The sequence below is a fragment of the Sceloporus occidentalis genome, unplaced genomic scaffold (assembly GCF_023333645.1).
Source record: "Sceloporus occidentalis isolate IW3139 unplaced genomic scaffold, rSceOcc1.0.p SCAF_6, whole genome shotgun sequence".
Classification (NCBI taxonomy): domain Eukaryota; kingdom Metazoa; phylum Chordata; class Lepidosauria; order Squamata; family Phrynosomatidae; genus Sceloporus; species Sceloporus occidentalis.
This window is the reverse complement of record NW_028316986.1, coordinates 134,395,608-134,416,650: the sequence shown is the minus strand read 5'-3', so window position 1 is coordinate 134,416,650 and position 21,043 is coordinate 134,395,608. Positions and strand designations below refer to the sequence as shown.

The 21,043-nt window shown below is 40.6% G+C and overlaps 1 protein-coding gene across 4 annotated transcripts in view; it reads right to left on the bottom strand.

Annotated features, from left to right (window-relative positions):
* The window catches only part of LOC149311424 (EARP-interacting protein homolog), a 96,890-nt gene that overhangs the window by 38,558 nt on the left and 37,289 nt on the right, over nucleotides 1-21,043 (bottom strand). For 3 of the 4 annotated variants that reach the window (XR_016281794.1, XM_089531030.1, XM_089531029.1), the window contains one exon: nucleotides 4,852-5,008. Coding sequence is in view for 3 of the 4 variants with exons in the window: in XM_089531030.1 (XP_089387156.1) it covers nucleotides 4,852-5,008 (157 nt within the window). In the remaining variant the exon portion in view is untranslated. Of the gene's footprint in view, nucleotides 1-4,851; nucleotides 5,009-16,426; nucleotides 16,456-21,043 lie in introns of those variants that run through there. The other variant, XM_089531031.1, reaches the window with a different exon arrangement.

Sequence of the window (21,043 nt, the reverse complement as noted above, 5' to 3'; positions counted from 1 at the left end):
TTTGACAGGAAAATGTCACGTAACCTTCCATCTTTAGTCAGGAATGTTGTAGTCCTCATGAGAGAACTATACCACATACTTTCTCTGAACGTGGAAACCAGCCCTGGATAAGAAGGCTCATCTGTCCAGCCATAACAGTGGATATAATCCAGTCTTTCTATCCTTTCTGAAGTTGTGCCAACTAAGGTTTCACCTGAAGCCTAAAGATTCTGCTGGAAGTTCTCTCTAAATTTGCACTGAAATCATACAGATTTCTACTTGATTACAGCATTAAGCAATATAGATAAAGGCCAAAAAAGATTGCTTGATTTTAATATACACAGAGGTATGGGAACCAAAACGTATGTTTTAAATCCTGAGTTTTCAGATCGCCAAAGTGATGTAAATTCATTTTCTTTTTCTTGATAAGGGAAGAAGGTCTTTTTGATGTCATAATGTGAAAAGACAGTAAAGGGCTTTAATACAAAACACGAGGGAATGTAACGAAGGAAAGAGCGCAAGAAGAAAGTAGCATTAAATTAATCCATGACTGAAAGTTTATATCAAGTTCTAAAGAAAAGGCAGACCTTTAAGACTGCAATGAGAGACTGGCAAAAGAACTTGCTGACTGAGTGGTGCTGTTTATAAGCAGGAAGCAAGAATATGATAAAAAGGCTAAACCACCAAAAGAGACCAGTCACAATGTAAAAACGTATACTGAAAATTTACAGAGGAATGATTTAGGAAGACACAGAAAGCACATTACAGTACTTGACTAAAATGAGTTAAGTAGCAGCAAAGGTTGAATACCCACTGGAAACTCCTATCAGCCTGAGAACAAGGAATGTTAATAGAAGCAGCTGCTATAGCAACAAAGCATTTATATGTGGTTGCAGCCTTGATGGTTGGCACAAATATAGGCTAGATGCTTGGCATGTAAAATATGCCAGTTTCATTTTTGGATTTCTCAGAGACCCAACAGCAATCTTATTCTATCCAACTTCAGAATCAGTCTGTGTGACTTTCACCCCTTCCTGCCCTGTGCATATTTTAGTTTTTTTCTAATACGCCCTCTTTATGCATTCTTCGTACTATCCTAATTTTGACACATTTTTTCTATTGACTGCATTTTTTTCAAATACGCACATATTTAATTATGTACATTTATTGTATATTCTAATCAAGAAAAAAAGCAAAATTGACAAAACCTGAAAGGTACACGTGCACTTAACAGTCCAGCAAACCACAAATGCGATACATTCATTTTTAAACATTACAGAAAATTAACGGGGCAAGTATGAGTTTAAGTAGGGAAAGTGGAGCTGCAAGGGGGGAAAGGGTGTCAAAACAAAATTCCTCCCCACCCCTGATATCCGTAGCTCTGATTGAATTGTGACTGTTCACAGCTGTTTTCACTAATCTGAGATAAAATTCACAAGAGATACAGTCAAGAATTGCATGACACCTATTGCAGTTTTGTGTCAAGCCCTATGGAGTCATTCTCCTACCCATGTGTAGAGCATGTTAGTCCTACATCACTATGAACCCAGAAGCATTCTCAGCTTTCAAACACTGACCAATAATGTCTATGTAAGGATCTCTCTGTTTGGTTGAACAATGTTAACAGAGATTCCATGATAAGGAAACCTAATGAGACAGGGTTCCCAGTCATGACAGCTGTATAACCACATTCAAAACAATGTTTAGGGGAGAAACTTCCATGAGTGCACACTTCCACTTGTCCACTTTTAGCCTGACACATCAGTCAGTGAAGCAGGTCTACAGAGGGCTCAGTAGAATTACATTTCAAGAGGATCAAGTAGCCAGTTCATGGTGGGCTAGACTTTGAAAGTCATTTGTTGTTCTATGTATCCCTGTATTTCACTTATGTGCTAATCCAAGCTGCTTTTGAAACAGGGGAAGACAGCTTGATGTGGCACTGGAGAATGCATTTAATATACACCCACATATGAGCATATATTGGAGGGGGGGGATAGGAAAGAGTAAAATATCAGTGGAAATGCCTTGAGGTTTGTCTAACAGAAACTATCTGGATCCCTGGCAAGAAGCAATCATATTTTATACTGGTTTCAACTTCATACTTCGCATATTTTGGCAGATTTTGCTATTTTTTTGGTCAAATGATTAGTCTAAAGTGTTTCAAAATGTGTGTGTGCACATGTATATACTGCTGTAACAAATCTGAACATAGGAAGATTCCAGAGGTAGTTTTGGATCGCAAAGGAAGCACCAGCACAATGCAGTGCCTCATTCTACATATAGAAAAGATAATAAATAGGAAGATATTGGTTGGCCCAATAAAGGTATCACTGTTTGGTGGATTTTTTGTTATTGGGTTTTGTTATTGACCTGCAAGAGATACCCTTCCAAACCATCTGAACTAAGAACAAAAACAGCAAAATGCAGATCTATGATTAATGTCTTCAATTTGTTTTCTCCTGATAATACCTTTTTAATACTTTGCCTGATGAAGAAACTAGTGGAGCTTCAAAAGCCTGCAACATGTATATTGTGCATTTTAGTTGGTATCACGGATTGGTGGGTTTGTGATGTTATTAAACAGGAAGATGTGAAATTTTCTTCTATATTAAACAGTGAACTAAGTGAACCTAGCAGAATAAAATATTTTATGTTACAGACATGGAATGTAAAGGCATTGTAAATACTCCATCTCAATTCCTATTTTCAGACCTAATGTGAAGTCTGGTCTCAGATGTAAAAGATCCGTTTATATGATGTCTCTAAACACCTGACATTCTATAAACACAAAGAGAACTTGTACAAAACCTTATACAGTGGGCTCTTCACATTCGCTTGATGTTAGGGGCACAAGACTCTCGTGAAAGTGGGAAATCTGCAAATAAAAAACTATTTTTTAACCTGAAAGAACAGCACTCTAGGAATCTCTAGGTCCCCCAGTGTAAATCTGTTGTCAACATCCACCAGATGCTGACCACAGAATCATACTGGAAGACCTACAAATGCCTTGAGAAGTGTTTTATCTAGTAATTTCTAGGTCCTCTGGTGCAAACCTATGTTCAACTTCCAGCAGAGTTGCACTGGAGGACCTAGAGATTCCTAGAGATAACTTGTTAATCAAATCCACAAATAATCAAAATCCACAAAAGTCAAAGCCACAAATGTGGAGTGCTGACTGTACCGTGGAGTTTCTTTTCCAGCCCAGCATACATGCCGGTATGCCCTTTTCCAGGAGGCTTCATTCCATCTCCAACATCCCCAAACACCACCACACCATTTTCCACCAATGATCAGTCAGAATACATAGTCCTCACATGGCTGTTTTAAGGACGAATCTCACACCTTTACATTTTTAAAATAAACTGTTGAAATTTTGTTCTTTTAAACCTCAGGGTTTCTTTAGGCATTTAGATAATGTCTGTGTGACAAGCACTATTTTGGCTATGAAAGAATCAGTACTCAAATACTGAGTACAATAATATATGGCATTATATTTCAGTTCTTGACAAACCTCTTCCTGCATAAGCTTTCATGAGGCAGAAAGTGAACTTTGGTGCATGAGAGCTTATAACGCCAAAAATGCAGGGGTAGCCATGCTGACATGAGACAAATCCAAAAGTATGCATTATGGTGATCTTTATTAGCTCAACCAGAATGGGCAGAAGTCATTGTACACTAACTTCCAAAGCCCAGTGGCTTCATCATAAAGCAAAGGTGGTTAAAAACAACCCCATACATTGCTTAATGACAAAGCCAGTGGACTTTGAAAACTTGCATGCTGAATTTCATGCCTTATGGTTGGCTTAATAAAGGTATCACCAGAAAAGTGTATGTGTTCACACTATAGTTTATGTGGCTTTTTTGGGCTATGACGTCATGTTCTAGAAGAGTTTATTCCTGACATTTCGTCAGCAGCTGTGGCTGGCATCTTCAGAGAATGCTGGCATGGAAGAGAGTGGGGTATATATGCGTGTGTGTGTGTTCACACTGTTAACTATTCACTAAACTCTATGGAAAGAATTATTTTTGCTTTTTAAGAAGAAAAACTTTAAAAGAATTTAAACAATCTTGAGCTTACTTAAAAGTCATGGGAGACAGGGAGGAGTAACTTTTGCATTCTAAGCCTTATTAAATACACTTTTCTGTATCTAAGAGAAAAGAGCTTGCCAGCTAAGGAGAACCCTTTGTTTTATTAAAGAGAAGATTTTTATTAAAGAGTAGAGAAGATTGAAGTTAGCCCACTCTGGTTTACAGGGCTGCTTGACGTTTCCTTATCTATACCAGAACACAAACAGTACATTTTTTAAACAATTGCTTCAATAGCAATAATGGAAGGGCAATATGAAATGCCTACTTTGGTAAAGCTCAGCTATGTATCAGCATTCGTTCACGACAAGAAAACAACTTTTCTTCCTCCCCCTCCCCACCTAAAATATAATATGAAATTAAATCACCATCCTCAAACGTTAGTAAGAAACAGACCATATTTGCATGAGTGTCTTGGAAATTCAGGAACCCAAAGTTCAAAATAAGATTTCCAACCTAAATTCTTTACCATGACTCAGTTAATAAATATAGTACTAGTGCAACACAAAGTGAACATAGACAAACAAATACACAAAGGCACAGCAGGACAATACAGATATAGTACAAGTCCGTGTTTGCATAGCTAGTGTTTTAATTACTGATGCTGTCTAAAATATTTTTTTAAAAAAAATTCAGAGCATGTGGACACACGTACACACAGAGACCATGTATCTTGAAATGTACAGAGCCCAAATATGGTATAAACCTGCACTGAAGAGCACAGGTCTAGCCTTCACATTCCCCCCCCCCCCCCTCCTTGGGAGTATAAAATATGTAGAATCCTACCCGGCCATATTGCCATGGGCTGTGTTGTCAAGGTGACAGAGTAGCTCCAGGGTTTGAGCGTTGCTTGATGAATCATCAGGGGATTCATGACTGCCTGATTCTAATTCCTTTGGCATCCTCCAAACAGCCGCACATGTCATGACTTTACTGTCTGAAGCTAAAGAACAGAGAATCGTGTCAACAGATCACAGCATGGGGAGGTAGGGAGACATTCTGGGACACAATGCATCAGTATTTTCCCCCCTCCTTTTTGAAATTAGAGGCAAAGCACAGTGCATCTGCTATTTCAAATATTTAAATAGTCCTACTGAGCTTTACTCTTAACAACATAAACACATAGCTAAAATAATAGGTGACAAGTAAGCAAGCAATTTAATTCAGAGCTCATGAGGTTTCATTCACATTTCTAATATTTTAAAAAATTAAACATACAGCAGAGAATGACATTCCATTGGAAGGACCAGGGCTGATTCCTGGATGTCCATTTCAATTAATGTTTGAAATTACAGTAATCTTCTGCTGAGGATGCCATTTTTTAGCTTAATGGTAAGAATGCAGACATAATTTTAAGGTCTCATGCTTTTGGCTTTGCTGGGTCATCTTTAATATGCTTGTCTGACATTAAATCACCTCTTTGGTAGAGAACATTTTACAAACTCTATAGCTATAAACCCCCCGCTGCCACCACCACAGCTGCCACATACACACACACCAGGTTTGACTTTCAGCATAATACACAAAAGATTCTAAATAAAATCCTCCTAGTTTATAGTCTCCCAAACATTTCAGTCCAAACCATTGACACCTTTGGACATTCCAGGAAGAGCCTTTGAGACATCATGTATTAAAATGAAAAACCAAATGTATTGTATATACTCATGTATAAGTCTAGAAATTTTAGTCTAAAAATTGATCCAAAAAACCTTTGCCAACCTATCCACGGGTGAATGTAAGTACTGTACTTTAACTCTTATTTTAAAAAGGGAACCTTCCCCTGGTAAAAGGCAAAAGTGTAATCTGTTCTGGAAGCACTGACCCTCATCTACTCTCACAGCCATCTAGCCCTCAGTGTGAATATAAACAGTTATGCCTGCTGGATTTTTGTACGTTCTTTGGCATCGTGTTCTTTTGCTCAATCCTTAACATCCTTTGTTACATGTTCCTGGGTTTTATCCTCGATTTATCCATGAGTCATATTAAAATCCATAATTTTGGCCCCAAAACCTGCCCTCGACTTATACATGAGGTCAACTTATAGTCAAGTATATACAGTACTCTTGAGCATTGAGTGAAATCATCTAAACAAAGGATATTGGTTCATGGAAGAGACAATGAAAAGTTTGAGATACTGAGGAGATTAGAGACTTACTAGAAATGAATGTGTTTAAACTAGATCCTGATCCAGGATTTGATCTGGTGTATTGGATCACAATTCAGTCCACTCTGGACCAGTTCAGACCTGCTTCAATTTGGAGTCCAGATCACCAGTCTTCCTAGTTACGTCTCCTGGAAGATCTAAATATCTATAACCTTTCTTTTCTTTTTCTTCTCCCCTCCCAAATTCTGGATGAAACTTGAAGGGCACAGTATACCCTCAAAAGGGGTTAATTGTGCCAAATTACATCCAGGTAATTTCAGGACTTTCTGCAGGGATGTTGCAATTATTATTAGTATTATTATTATTGGGTTGCAGGGTTATTATTATTATTATTATTATTATTATTAAATATTTTCATTCCTGTTGTTTTCATTGAAATTTTTTTTTAGAAACCTATGGATTGCTTAATCTTGCCAATTCATGAAACTTTGGTCCTGGCACTGTCTCCCCAGTGCATTAGTGGTAAGGAAGAACTCTTGATGGCATGGAAGAACTTCTTGATGGTAAGAACTGTTTGACAGTGGAATATGCTGCCTCAGAGTATAGTCCAGTCTCTTTCTATGGAGGTTCTTTAAGCAGAGGCTGGATGGCCATCTGTCAGGATCGCTTTCACTGTGTCTTCCTGCATGGCAGCGGATTGGACTGGATGGTACTTGTGGTCTCTTCCAACTCTAGGATGCTATGACTATGGACAGCTGAAACAATTTTTAAAAAAATAGCTCTGAAAACACACAAAAAGGTAAAAGTATTACTCGCTGACAAGATTGTCAAGTCATGTCTGACCATAGGGGGCGGTGCTTATCTCCGTTACTAAACCAGAGCCAACATTGTCAGAGACTAGTCTGTGATCATGTGGCCAGCATGACTGCACAGAATGCTATTTACCTTCCCACCAGAGTGGTACCTATTTATTTACTTGCATTTGCATGCTTTCGAACTGCTAGGTTGGCAGAAGCTGATGGGAGCTCACCCCATCATGCGGCACCTGGGCCTCAAACTGCCAACCTGCCGATCTTGCAATCAATAGAGTCAGTGTCTTAACCACTTGAATACACACATTTCCCTTAACTTCCTAAATGACAGTAGCTCGTAGTCAAATGCCAGTGGTTATTTTACCCAAAAAAAGAGAATAAATTTCAGCCTATTAATGAAGAATGATGAAAAAGAGTATTGTATCTCTTAAAGTACCGTTAAATCTAAGAAAAATCAGAAAACTCTCTCCTTCACTATCTGTCAAAAAATACACATACACAAGCAGCTCCAGAGCAGGAGAATGAGAGGAAATGCCTCCATTTCCTAAGCTAAGAACAAATAAAAGAAGAAATATGCACAACTCTCAAGTTTTCTCAGCCTCCTCTAGTCTCAGCCTTGCCCTGAGCAGACCTCCAGCTATGTAACAAGGAAAGCAGGAAACAGGAGTACAGAACTTCAGTGGCACCACATGCAAACCTCGCTGTTGCAAATTTCAGTCAAGCTAATGAGACTTTTGCATGGTTTGCAAGCTATAGCTGCCACTCTAGCCCTGCCCCATCAAACCAGGTCCATTCTGCACTGGTGGAGGGAAAGAACTTTTCTAGCATTACCCCATCCCCTGAACAGTGTGAAATGAACATTATCAGGAAGTGGTCAGGGAAGTACTGAAGTGGCTTCGGGCAGTCTTCTGCAAACCACTTGGCCTGCTAGCACAATCTACTCTGGATCCGCTTGGAATTGAACTATATCAGCTAATCTGTTTTGGAATTCGAGTTTCATCTGAACCATATACACACACGTGGCTTTAAAAGAGAGAGTTTTAAACTCTTGCACAGATTTTAAAAAATTAAACAGCCCACTTGCAAAAACATTTCAGTCACATGAAGACAAGAATCTTAAGGTCTGAATCTATGGCCCCTCATAAAACTTTCATGCTAAATTTATCGTCTTTCAAATGATTATCATCCTGATTTAGTCATATTTTAAACATTCGCCATGCAGCACTGCAAAAGGCTGTACAAGGTGGTAGACCTGGATGTCCTCAGTACATCAGCACCCAAAAGCTTATTTTTTGTGAAGGACATAAAAAGATCATTATTAATAGTGAAAGGACAAAACAAAGGCTCCAAGCAAAAATTATCTGGCCCATAAGACTTAACTCAGTAGTTCAGCCATTACTTATGAGGTGATGCTATAAACAAAGAATGCTGTTTAAACCCAGCAACAGTAACAGCAGTGTACAGATTGCTTCACTGCATTCCATTTTTGCAATACCTTTATGAAGTAAATTAGAGGTAGAGAAACTATGATTTATTCATTTACTCAAGGCTACCCAGTAATGGAGATGGGGTGGAGACAGAGAAGAAGAACCAATGAGTATATACTATATATATTGTGTGTATGTGCCTTCCAGTATCCTGTCAACTTGAGGTGACCCCATGAATTTGACAGGTTTTCTTAGGCAAGCAATACCCAGAGGTGGATTTGCCAGTTCCTCCCTGTGAAATAGATCCTATAGCACCTACTATATACTATACAAAATATCCTATATAATACACTACTTATACAATATATCTGTTGCTGTTGTTGTGTTCCTTCAAGTCATTTCTGACTTAGGGTGACCCCCAAGACGAACCTATTATGAGTTTTCTTGGGCTGAGTGTGTGTGACTCACGCAAGGTTACCCAGTGGGTTTCCATGGTCAAGCGGGGAATCAAACTCTGATCTCGAGTCGTAGTTCAATGCCCAAGCCACTACACTACACTTGCTTTGTATGATACACTTGGGGGAGGATACTATATAGTGTGTGTGTGTGATACACACACATTATATATACACACTATGTACTACAGTCCGTCCTCACCTTACGCGGGGGATCCGTTCCGGATCCCTCCGCGTAAGGCGAATTCCGCCTATGCTCGAGTCCCATTGGAAACAATGGGGCTCGTGTGCGGCAGCGCAGGCGCGCACAGGGCGCAACGGGCGCGCGCGCCCATTCAATTGAATGGGACGCGCCGCCCCTTCCGCCCCGTGCGCGCACCGCGGCTTGAGCGCATACGCTCAAGGCCGCGTATGGCACGCCCACATATGGCGCGGGCGCACTGTATAATGCTGAGCAACATACACAACAACAACAACAACATTAATAAAGAGTGTCTAAGGTGCGTTATAGACCGCCAGATTGCGGCGGTCTGGCTCCGCCTCCTCTTTCAGTGTCCAGGAGCCACAGAGGCCAAACCGTGTGGCTCTCGGACGCTCCGAGGAAGGAGTGCGGAGATCGCGCTCCTTCCTGGGCCCCGGAAGAGACGCCACGAGGCGCTAGTCGCGCACTCGCGGCATCACTTCCGGGGTGCAATGTGCGGACGCACAGCATCCACTACATTAATATGGCGGCGGCCGTGTGGAACGGCCGCCGCCATTTGTCATGGACTCTGTCCGTGATAGGGTTAGGGGTGTCTGGAAGAGACGCCCCTTTTTCAAACTGGGACGTCCTCAAGACGTCCCTAATGGCCGTCTGTAACCCACCTAAGGCAAACTAAATCCAATGTTTGTCCTACCAAAGCAGATCCTTTGGGACTAAGTCCCATTCCTTTCATTGCTTCTAGTCTAGGCAGGGCTAATGTTGGGTCTAGGCTTCTAGTCTAGGCAGGGCTGATGTAATGGTTTTAATTTGTATAATTGTAATGTTTTTATTGAAGTTTTATTTATGTATTGCAATTTTTAGTCTGCACAAAATATAGTCATTGCAATTTCTATCTGTACACCGCTTTGATCACTGTGGAAAAGCGGTTTATAAATAAAACATTATTATTATTATTATTATTATTATTATTATTATTATTATGTGCCCCATGGAATCATAGAGCTGGAAGGCTACCTATGGGCCATCAGCTCCAATCCCTGTTCAATGCAGAGGCTATCAGCTCCAACCCATTGTTCAGCCTTCCTGAATGAGTTCAGATTCGGATGTATATTTCTATATTAAGAAATTCAAGAGGGAAATTCAGCTCAGCATGAGTCTGAATGAACAGTATCAACAACTGTATGGTAGGAATGTATTGACAAATGCATCAGAAAAGATATTTTGAGTGTTATACACTGATCAATAATATTCACTGGTGAGCAAATTGCTAATATAGGTTGTTGCCCTGTTGTGCTTTTCTTCAAAGAATACATTCTCACTGTACCCTGTCTGGTGATGGGCAATAAATTACATAGGACTAAGCACCATGTGGCCTCTCCAACTTGTTCTTGCAGCCCCCAGAGCCACCCCCCACCAAAATAATTTAAACATACACACACATACAAACTGATAATGGCACTCCTGGAAACACACAGTTGGAATACTGTCTGCCACCATACCTTTTTAAATACAATAAGTGGAAGTGAATTCCTACCAATTTTAATTTCATGCAGAGGAGATGGTGTAGCCACAAGTGTGGCAGAGGGTAATATGGCTCCTACAGCCTCTGAAATTGCTTCCCCTGATCTATACTAACAAGGGGAGGCCATCTTGGAAGTTAAGCAGAGTCAACACTAGTGAATATTTGGATGAAAAACTACTAATGAATACCAGGTACTGTAGGCTATATTTCAGAGGAAGAAATTGGCATAACCACCTCTGAGGATTTCTTGCCTAAGAAAACTCCATGAAATTCATGGGGTCACCAGAAGTCAAAAGATGAGTTGAAGGCATGTGCACATACACACGTCCATGTATTTTTGTCTCTATCACAGCTTCAATAGTGCAAAACCTAGAGACATGAATTTGGCATGTATATTAAAGAACTCCTAAGGACTTGCACCTGGATGTTATTGGGGGGGGGGGGGCTTATGGACAAATTTATTTTAATTTAAATCTGTTTGTAGCCTGCAGTGCCATCATTAGTCATGAGGTGGCAAACTCCCCTAACCAGCAGAGAATAAGCCATCACACCTGGCATCGTGATTTCCCCAGGTGGCCATTAGGGAGTTCCATGTGGGCCAGAGGCACTGTAGGGAAAACAGTATACTGCCTGTAACTACTGTCCTCCTTTGTATAGCCCATGGACATTCACAAGATGAAAAAGAATGAGACAGAGAGAAAAGGTCCTGCTGCATGGTGTGGATGGGGACTGAACAAAGAGAAAGACTAGATCAGGAATAGAGGAGAATGACAGACCAGTAAGGCGTGGAGTGGATGGGAAGTAAATGGGAGAAAGAAAAAAGGAAAAGATAATAACCACTGGGCTAGGGACACAGCAATATCACCTGAATGAGTGAGCAAAGACAAAGAAAGAGCACTGGCACGGGAGAAAGACAAAGAGTAGCTGGAGTAAGTAAAGGGAGAAAAGGAGCATGTGGCTCAAAGAGAGAGGAAGAACACTGAGGTACAGGGTTGGATGAAGGGTAAAAACTGCCTGTGTCAGTGAAAGAAAGATCATCTATCTGACTAGAGGGGGGAGTGGCAGGATGCAGGAAAGAAGTTTTTAATATATACACAGCTGGGTACTTCTGCAGGTGTGGAATAAGAGAGTCAACCCAATACAGCAGACTTAACATAACTTAATTTTATGTTGCATTGCTTTCCGCTACCAGTACTAGAAAGACCAACAACATGCAGTGTGGAAACACTAAATAGACGCCCATAAAAAACCTAATTGGAAGTTGGCTAGACAGATCTCTTACTTTCAAAGTACTATAGTTGCTAATTATATCAAAATTGTGCATACTGTATTTGTGAGCACAAGACAATCTGTTGAAGAAGACGGTATCAGGTTTCTGCATCTTGCAAACCTTGCTGGCATTCCTTAAGAGTCTATCAAACATTCCTTCCTCTTCACTAAGAGAATGTTTTCCATTTGTATGTCCAGAATACATGAGGAGTTAATCTTTTGGTCTCCACCTACTTTGACTCCCCGTACTCCAGTATCCCTTTGTCATATTTTTCACTTCCTTCTGAATTTCTGTCTCTCCGAACCCCCAGTGTCTTTACACATCATGATAGGCTACAACAAGGCCACCGACTCTCTGGTTATGGGCACTGAGCCCTGTGTATGCAAAGGATTTAATCATCTATAAGAAAGGAAATGCTGAGCACACTTTGTGAGTGAGAATTGACCATGCACATATGGTGTTCCTTACAGAATAAAATAAAAAAGTACAGAGTAGTTGTGGAGCCAAATACATGTTTATTAGTTATTCCATTTATATTCCTCCTTCCTCCATGGATCTGTGGGTAATGCACACCGAAACTGTGAAATAAGTTAAGCTGAGAGAGAGAAAAACTGCAATTTACTCAAGGGTATCTATGGAGTTTCTGAGCAAAGATTTTGATTGGAATCTCCCCAGTCCAAGTCAAGCAAACATGTTGCCTATGGTACAACTGAACAACATTTCTACCCACTGACCTCTGCATATACACTAGATGCATCTTCACATCACACATGAATGATACAAAGATACTTTGAAAATAAAGATTAGGTAATGTGCAGGGAGCAAATGGTCCTCTGGATTTTGTTTGGCAGCACTGTCAATGGTGAGGCAGGATGGAAACTGTAGTTCAACAACATCTGGATGTTCACAGGTTACCTCACCTCTGGATTAAGTCGGTTGACTGTCTCCTCATTATTTTTCTGCTTTTTTATTTTTATTATTATACACCAAGTAGAGGCCTGCTGACCATACTGCAAACATGCAATGACAACATTGCAAACATGTGATGGCTAATGGGAGTGCACCAAAGAATTCCAAAAAAGAACCAGAAAGTATTTCATAGACTACAGCCAAGTATTTGATTTTATAGATCACAAAAAGCTATGGAATACAATCAAAGACATGGGCATACCACTACATCTGATAGTCCTGATGAGGAATCTGTACCAAGGACAAGAGGCTACCTCAGAAGAGAATTTGGGAAAACAGAGTGGTTCCCAATAGGCAAAAAGGTGAAGCAAAGCTGTATCACCTTACTTAACTTATATGCTGAAAACATCATGAGAAAAGCAGAGTTAGAATCAGAAAAAGGAGGAGCGAAGATAGGAGGAAGCAACATTAACAACCTAAGATATGCAGACGACACCATAATATTAGCAGAAGACATTCAGGAATTGGAACAGTTAATAAGGAAGGTCAAAGTTGAAAATGCAAAGGCAGGTCTGATGCTGAACATGCAGAAAACAAAAATAATGGCCACAGAAGAAATACACAAATTCAAGACAATGAGGACATTGAAATAGTTAAAGAATTCCCATATTTAGCATCAAACACTGATCAGAATGGAGACTGCAGTCAAGAAATAAGCAGAAGACTAGGAATGGGAAGGGCAGCTATGAAAGAACTGGAAAAGATCTGAAGAGCAAAGACATACAACTGAGCACTAAAGTCAGAATAATTAACGCCATTGTATTCTCTGTTACCATGTATGGATGTGAGAGCTGGACAGTGAAGGAAGCAGACAGAAAGAAAATCAACTCATTTGAAATGTGGTGCTGGAGAAGAGTACTTAGGATACTATGGGCAGCCAAGAAGATAAACAAATGGGTTCTTGAACAGATCAGACCAGGGCTCTCCTTGGAAGCAAAGATGATCAAGCTGAGACTATCATGCTTTGGCTACATAATGAGAAGGCATGGATCACTAGAAAAAACAATAATGCTAGGAAAGGTAGAGGGTAGAAGAAAGAGAGGAAGACCACAAACCAGATGGATAGACTCAATCAAGGGGGTTATGCAGGATCTGGGCAAGGCAGTGGAGGATAGGGATTCCTGGAGATGTCTCATCCACAGAGTTGCCATGAGTCAGAAGCAACTCGAGGGCAGGTAACAACAATAACATAAGTTTGCTGAACTTCACAGACAAGCAAAATGCTCAAGTACAGTGGGCCCTTGGTATACAGCAGAGTTTAGTTCCAGGACCCCCTGTGGATAACGAAATTCATGCATGCTCATCCCATTATATACAGTGGCATAGTAGAATGGTGTCCTTTATATAAAATAGCAAAATCAAGCTTTGCTTCTTTGATTTATTTATTTTTAATATTTTCAAGATATGGATGCTTAAATCCATGGATGTAGAATCCATGGATACAGAGGGCTGACTATATTTCATCATCTTCCATGTTTTCATTTACCAGTCTCCTTCACTCACTTGAAGAGAGACAGGCATACAGACATAGATACACACATTCCACCAACATCTCAATTCCTTCTTCCCGTAATACACTGAAATAAAGGTGGTGAGGCTGCTGAGATGGAGCACATACCAGTTTCTAAACATGTATCTGTTTGTTTAAATAATCTTTATTTGTTTATTACTCTTACTACAACTGAGCAGTTTACTTCCCTAGGCAATTCAGATGGTCTTGAAGTCGGGGCAGAATTCTGTAAACTATTGGCACTGAAGTTTTGCTTGTGTTAGATGAGATGACAAAGATTTCAGGCAGCACAGCTTTTAAACATCTTCATCATGGATAAATCGGTTTGCTTTAGACCAGAGATGGGAATCATGCAGACTGCCAGGTGTTGCTGGATGGTAAATCCCAGCAGTCTTCATCATTGGCTATTCTGGCTAGGGTTGCCAGGTTTTGCAGACCAACAAAGGTGGACCAGAGAGATCCACCCCTCTTCAGTCACCCCACTTTCCCAACTGCACATAAATGATGTCAAACACAGCTATGGCTACCTTTGGCTAGCAGGCCAGTCCTTAAATGAAGGCTGATCTAGGTTCTGAAGCAATCTTCCTAGGGAGCCTGTTTTAATGTCTTTTCTCGGATCACCTTCTGCTATTGAGTAAAGACCTTTCTTTTTCAACAGGCACCGGGCCCGCTGAGCTGTTAATTTTAATCTCCATGCCACGTTAGCTCTGAAATTGTTTTGTCTGCTGTCCTGCCTCTTTTATGTCTCATTAGTTGTTGCTTTTATTGTATTTTAATTCTGAGTGTGTTGTACACCACCTGGAACATTTTAATGGGAGAAACAGGGGAAGGGATGACAAGAACACCTTAAAGAAATAATAAAAACAGTAAAAGACACACTGAAATGAACAGGTTTTTATATGGCACCTGAACACTGACAAAAATGCTCTTAAAAAGAGTCTGAGAGGCTTCCTATCACCAGAGAAAGCCCCAAGGTTAAAAATCCTTGTGTATGTGTATTCCAAGTTGCCTGTCGACTTATGATGACCCCATTAATTTTTCATAGGGTTTTCTTAGGCAAGGAATAGTCAGAGGTGGTTTTGTCGGTTCTGATATAGAGCCAACAGCACCTGGCATCCATTGGCAGTCTCCCATCTACCACAGAATATAAAGAGAACAACGAAAGATTCAATTTACTCCTTTTTCTGCACACCTCTAAATAGCCCTCTCTCCATTTCCTTCTATTCTCTTTCCCTCATATCTCTGTGCCCTAGCCTGTACTGTTGCTGAAACTGACCTTGCCTCAACTAAAGAATACTGCAGACAGTTGTGATTAGAGATATGAAGGCCGGGGGGGGGGGGGGGGGGCAACATTTTCCCATAGAAAATATCAAAATTGAAATTTTAAAAAAAGATTTCAGAATATTTACATTTAGAATGATGAATTCTAAAGTCACGCTTAAGACAAGGCATTCACATATTTGCTCCTCCAAAATTACTTCTAAAAACTATATAAGAGGAAGACTTTTACAAAAGACAATATACAGTACCAGATCATTACAATTCCTGCCCTTGTTATCCTATTCTCAGTTTCTCATGGAAATGAATGCTTTATGTGTAAGTGACATTATGGAAGGCCAGAGGAGACAAAACAATTCTCCCTGTTTTACTAGCATTGGTACGTTCTTCCATTCTTATTGGGTTTTTTGTCTGTTTTTAATAAAATGGCAAAACCAAAGAGATTCCTCACAGTTCAGGATTTTGTAGCTCCACATGTAACATACAAACAAAATTCAAAATAGATTTCACTATTTAACTATCAGCAGGCCTCAGTTAATAGAGCTTCTGACAAAGTCTAATTTGAACTACAGAAATAATGCGGTTTGACACTGCTTTAACGGCCATGGCTCCATCCTATGGAATTCTGGAATTTGTAGTTTGTTGTGGAATCAGAGCTCTCTGAAAGAAAAGGCTAAATATCTCACAAAATTAAAAATTCCAGAACTACATAGTATTGAGCCATGGCAGTTGAAGTGCTGTCAAACTACATTATTTCTGCAATGCAGATAAGACCAAAGAGGCTCATTATCACAAAGTCTTTTTACACCCACCTATTCCCTCCTTTTCTCTTCTTCCTCTCTCTAGCTGGAAGTTTCTTTAGCAGCATTTGCATTGGAAAGATGGTGAAGGAGTTCTGGAAAAATACAGACTTTCAGTATCAGGTTATAGTAGTGCGTCTGCAGTAAACAATGCATTAAAGCTTGAGATGGGAGAAAGCAGGATTCTACATTTGTTGAACCTGCTGTTGCCAAGTGGGCCTGCCTACAATAGGCAAGGTAAACAGCAACTGCCTCACCAGGAATCCTTAGCATGTTAAAAAAAAGTATAAGTCTGTAAGTTTGCCACCTTAATGGAAATCATAAGAAAAAAGGAGCGTGATGGGTGAGCCTTTAAGTGATCTCTGGAATGTTCAACAAGTTCTTCTTTACTTACGCAAGTCTTTGCTGTTGTTGTGTGCTTTCAAGTCGTTTCCAACTTATAGCAACCCTAAGTTGAACCACAGGGTTTTCTGGGGCTGAAAGTATGTGACTTGCCCATGGTTACCCAGTGGGTTTACATGGCTGAATGGGGAACCAAATCCCAATCTCTAGAGTCAAAGTCCTATGCTCAACCCACTACACTACACTGGTTCTCTATGCAAGACTTGCTTGATGTGATTGTTTCATTTCACATGTGCATATTGTTAGTTTTAAATTTTTTAAAAATGCTGAAATACACTGAACTGCTCTTTTTGTGTATGTGTGATATAAGAACATAACACTATTCCTTCTATGTTATTTCTGCCTCTGGTACCAAATATTATATGAAATAAGTACTGCCCAGGACCATATCAGCTTTGTTTTCTAAGGTATACCTTTACTGTCTGACCGAACTGGTCATAACTATAACATATCATGTAAATAATACATGCTATATTCTTAAAGTAACAATGTGATTTCCAATCTCTAAGAAAAAGTCAATTTTTTACCCCTAGGTTCAAAATTTCTGGAAATTTTACATCTCTAATTGTGATTGCCCAGAACAGTAATTCAGTATGGAGACTAATTATACTAGGTAAAAACTATAGGCACCCAGGTGTCATCTAGATGATTCAGCCTCTGAACATATGCTCATTCTAGCAGTTCTCTTTCAGTACCAAATCAGGAACTTCCATGCACAAATCAACTTGCATATACATCTATTCTTGTTTCCCACTGAGCTTCCTTGATTAAACCACCTTCTCTGTGGAAAATGTTCAACCACTAAAAATCAGAATCTCTTGCAGATACCAGTAGATATGTGCCTATTTAACTCAGGAATTGGGAATTAAGGTAGAGAACCAGAGAGGGGGTGGGTGGGCTTTCCTTTCTGGTGATGGTGAATTAGGGACACGGAGAAATACCATTCCCAAGCCCTACAAGCCGTGTTGTTGTTGCTGTTGTGTGCCTTCAAGTCATTTCTGACTTACAGCACCCCTTAGGCAAACCTATCATGGGGTTTTCTTGGCAAAATTGGTTCCAAGCCATTATTGGTTGTTGTAAAGTTGGGGAAAGAATACAGGAAACATGAGCAAATTACATTTCTCCCAGTCAGGCAGCTAGTTCTCTTTCTTTCTTTCTCTCCCTCTCTAAACTTGACCGCTCTGAGCATAACAAAGAGAACAATGGCAGCTGCCCATTACATCAAGTGAATGTTTTATTTCTGTGTTGATTAATAGAAAGCACACCATGATTAAATTCAAGTTGTGCATGCATGTCTGTGTATATATTTAACACATTTACACCTCAGTTATGTGCACAAACAGAGATACTCAAAACAATTTTCTGGTGAGCATATTATACCGCAGCCTCTTTTTACACTTTGGCTTACAATAAAATGTATAACACTGTATAACAAACCAAGAATTTTGCATCAGTGGTATTCAGGTTTACGCAAAATTAAACAAGTTTAGATCATAAGAACTACAAAGGTAGATCTACTCATGTTGGTTTCTTAGGCCCGTTGCAAACAGGCATAAAAGTAAGTCCTGAGGACGTACTAGGGTTAGAAAGGGGCGTCACTTCCTGACGACCCTAACCCTTGTACAGACCCAGTCCGTACAAAATGGCGGCACCCGTTCCACACGGGGGCCGCCATTATGACGTCACCATCGCGCCGCCTCCAAATGAGGCGGCGCGGACGTGATGTCATCGCTCCGTGCAAGGGTGCCTAGAGCGCCCTTTCCGCGGCACAAGAAGGAGCTCCGAAACGGAGCTCCTTCTGAGGTTTGCGTCGCTGGCACAGCCTTTAGATGGCTGCGCCAGCGATGCAGAGGAGAAAGGGGCCAAGCAGCCCCTTTCTCCTCCTCCCCGCCGTCGCCAGGTGTCCTTGGGGCTTGAAGCCCCAAGGACACCCCTTTCCAGGCCGCAGAGAAGCGGCAGATCAGGGCCTCGGAGGCTGCCGTTGTGGCAGCTGAGGCCCCAATACAGCGGGGAAAGGGCCGCTTACAGGCCACCCCAAATGGGGGGTCTGTAATGCGCCATAGTTTCTTTGGAATTAAGACAGGCAACAGTCTTAAGAGACTGGTACCAAGAAACATACAATGCAGGACAAACTGCTGTCTGTCAGTAATATCGCTCTTAACATTTGTTATGACTGAAAATCAAATACTAAATATCTGTTGAAAAAGAGCACTTGGAGCTGATAATGAATTTATTTTCTGCAGCCAGACACCATGATTTCTAAAAGAAAAAAAATCCAAATACATTTCCCCTCTTTAGAGAAAACATGGGACTTGATGCACAATGGACACCATATCTAAATATTGTTTGCATTTCCATGAAGGTCAGATTACGGAATTGTGTGTTTTGGTATTTTATTTGTTATATTTCACACAACAATTATGAGGACAATCTAGAAGACTTTGTGTACTATGTTCTCCTACAGTATTTTTCTTAATGGGAGCAAGGGGGGGACATCTAGAATAGGTATGCATCTAATTTTATTTCAATTCATGTGAGAATGAAATATTGCCACTATTTCTTGGACAGAGGCATCTGTGTCTATGAGGGAAATGGACAGACGTGTGTCAGCCATCATTTTATTACATTCCCAAGTGCTTTAACCCTGACCAAAGGTGCTGTCTGCAGAAATCCATGCTGGAGCTAGCTGAGCGGAGGCTTCAGTGGCTGACAGGGCTTGCTCTTTGATGCGCACAGGTGGTACAAAGCCAGCTGGCTGCCATTACTCTGTTGCCCTGGGAACCACAATTGAAGTGTACTTCTAAATCTGCACAGGAGGTACTTCTGCACCATTGCCACAGCAGCTCTTGCTGTGCAAAGTTAAAGTCGCGTAGCAGCTATAGCTACAGCCCAGCTGGTGCCCATTAATGTTCCCTGTATGACAGGAGCAAGCAGCTAGTCTTAGATGCCTCATTCTTGCCACTGACAAACAGAAGGATTTATCACTCCTATTAATGGAGATGAAACACACTTTGCCTGTTTCAATAGGAAGGAGGCTCAAAAGGAATCAAGGTTTTTAAGTATGGCTTTTCAGTCATCCTGCCTCTTGGTTCAGCCTGCCATTATTAAAGTGCAAAACACATCATTTTTTTGCAACCAGCAAATTACTTAGTAGTCCTGCTAAATTCACAAGTAAGGCATGGAGAACTGGAGGACCAATTTTGTAAGCCAGGACTGTTTGCTTGGTAGTCAGAGGTCCAAAGTCTGAGGGAGACTAGTGGGGAAGAAAAACGGAGAAATAAAAAATAAAACTGTGTTTATGTAAATATCCAGCCATGAAATCAGTGGTAAGGGGTTAGATCAGGCTACCTGTTCCCTTTTCTTTCCCCTGCCCAATTGTTATGTTTGTTTTCACTCTTTTTTACTATTCCTATTTCCTATTTACTTTTTTACTATTTACTATTCAGTGTTGTGTCATCTTTGTTTTTATTTCAATGAATGCAGTGCATGCCTTTCCTCTCCCCATTCCTGAACCATTCACTTGTTCATTTGTGTGGAGATCTCATGCATTGCCTCCCCCAATATATACACAGCAGATCTCCACACAAGTGAGCGAGCAAATTATGCGGGAGTCAGGGAAGGAGGAAGTGCATGAGATCTCCACACACGTGAGCGAACAAATGATGGGGGGGAGGAATGTGTGCATTCCATTCACTGAAATAAAAACAAAGATGACAGAACACTGATCGAGTGGAAAAGAGGATCAGAGTAGGGGAGGGGGAAGCAAAAAGAGTGAAAATAAATGTGACAGGCAGAGGGGAGAAGAAGAGGGAGGGGTAGCCTGGTTCATGTTCATGGTTGAACATACACTGAAGTAGAAAAACATGGTGACACACACCGGCTTGCTGGAACCAACTAGTCCTGCCCACCAAAAATGTTTCCCACACCCAGTTACATGCTGAAGCTGCCTTGGAGCACCAGCCACACACATGAAAGTCCAGATTTTAAGAAAAGGTCTGTGATAAGGTAAATTTTTAGAAATCAGATTAACATCCCCTGAAACACATTCCCTGTGAATATGCCACAACTTCCCCATAAATCGTCAAGAATAGTTGTGTGCCCAGTTTATTGCCACTGTAAGATCAGTACAACGTGTGGTTTTTGGGTCATTACAGACAAGCTCTCAATTTCAATTTCAGCTGATTGTGGGGTGTTCCAGTTATGGGGAGAAAGGAGGAACAAATCACT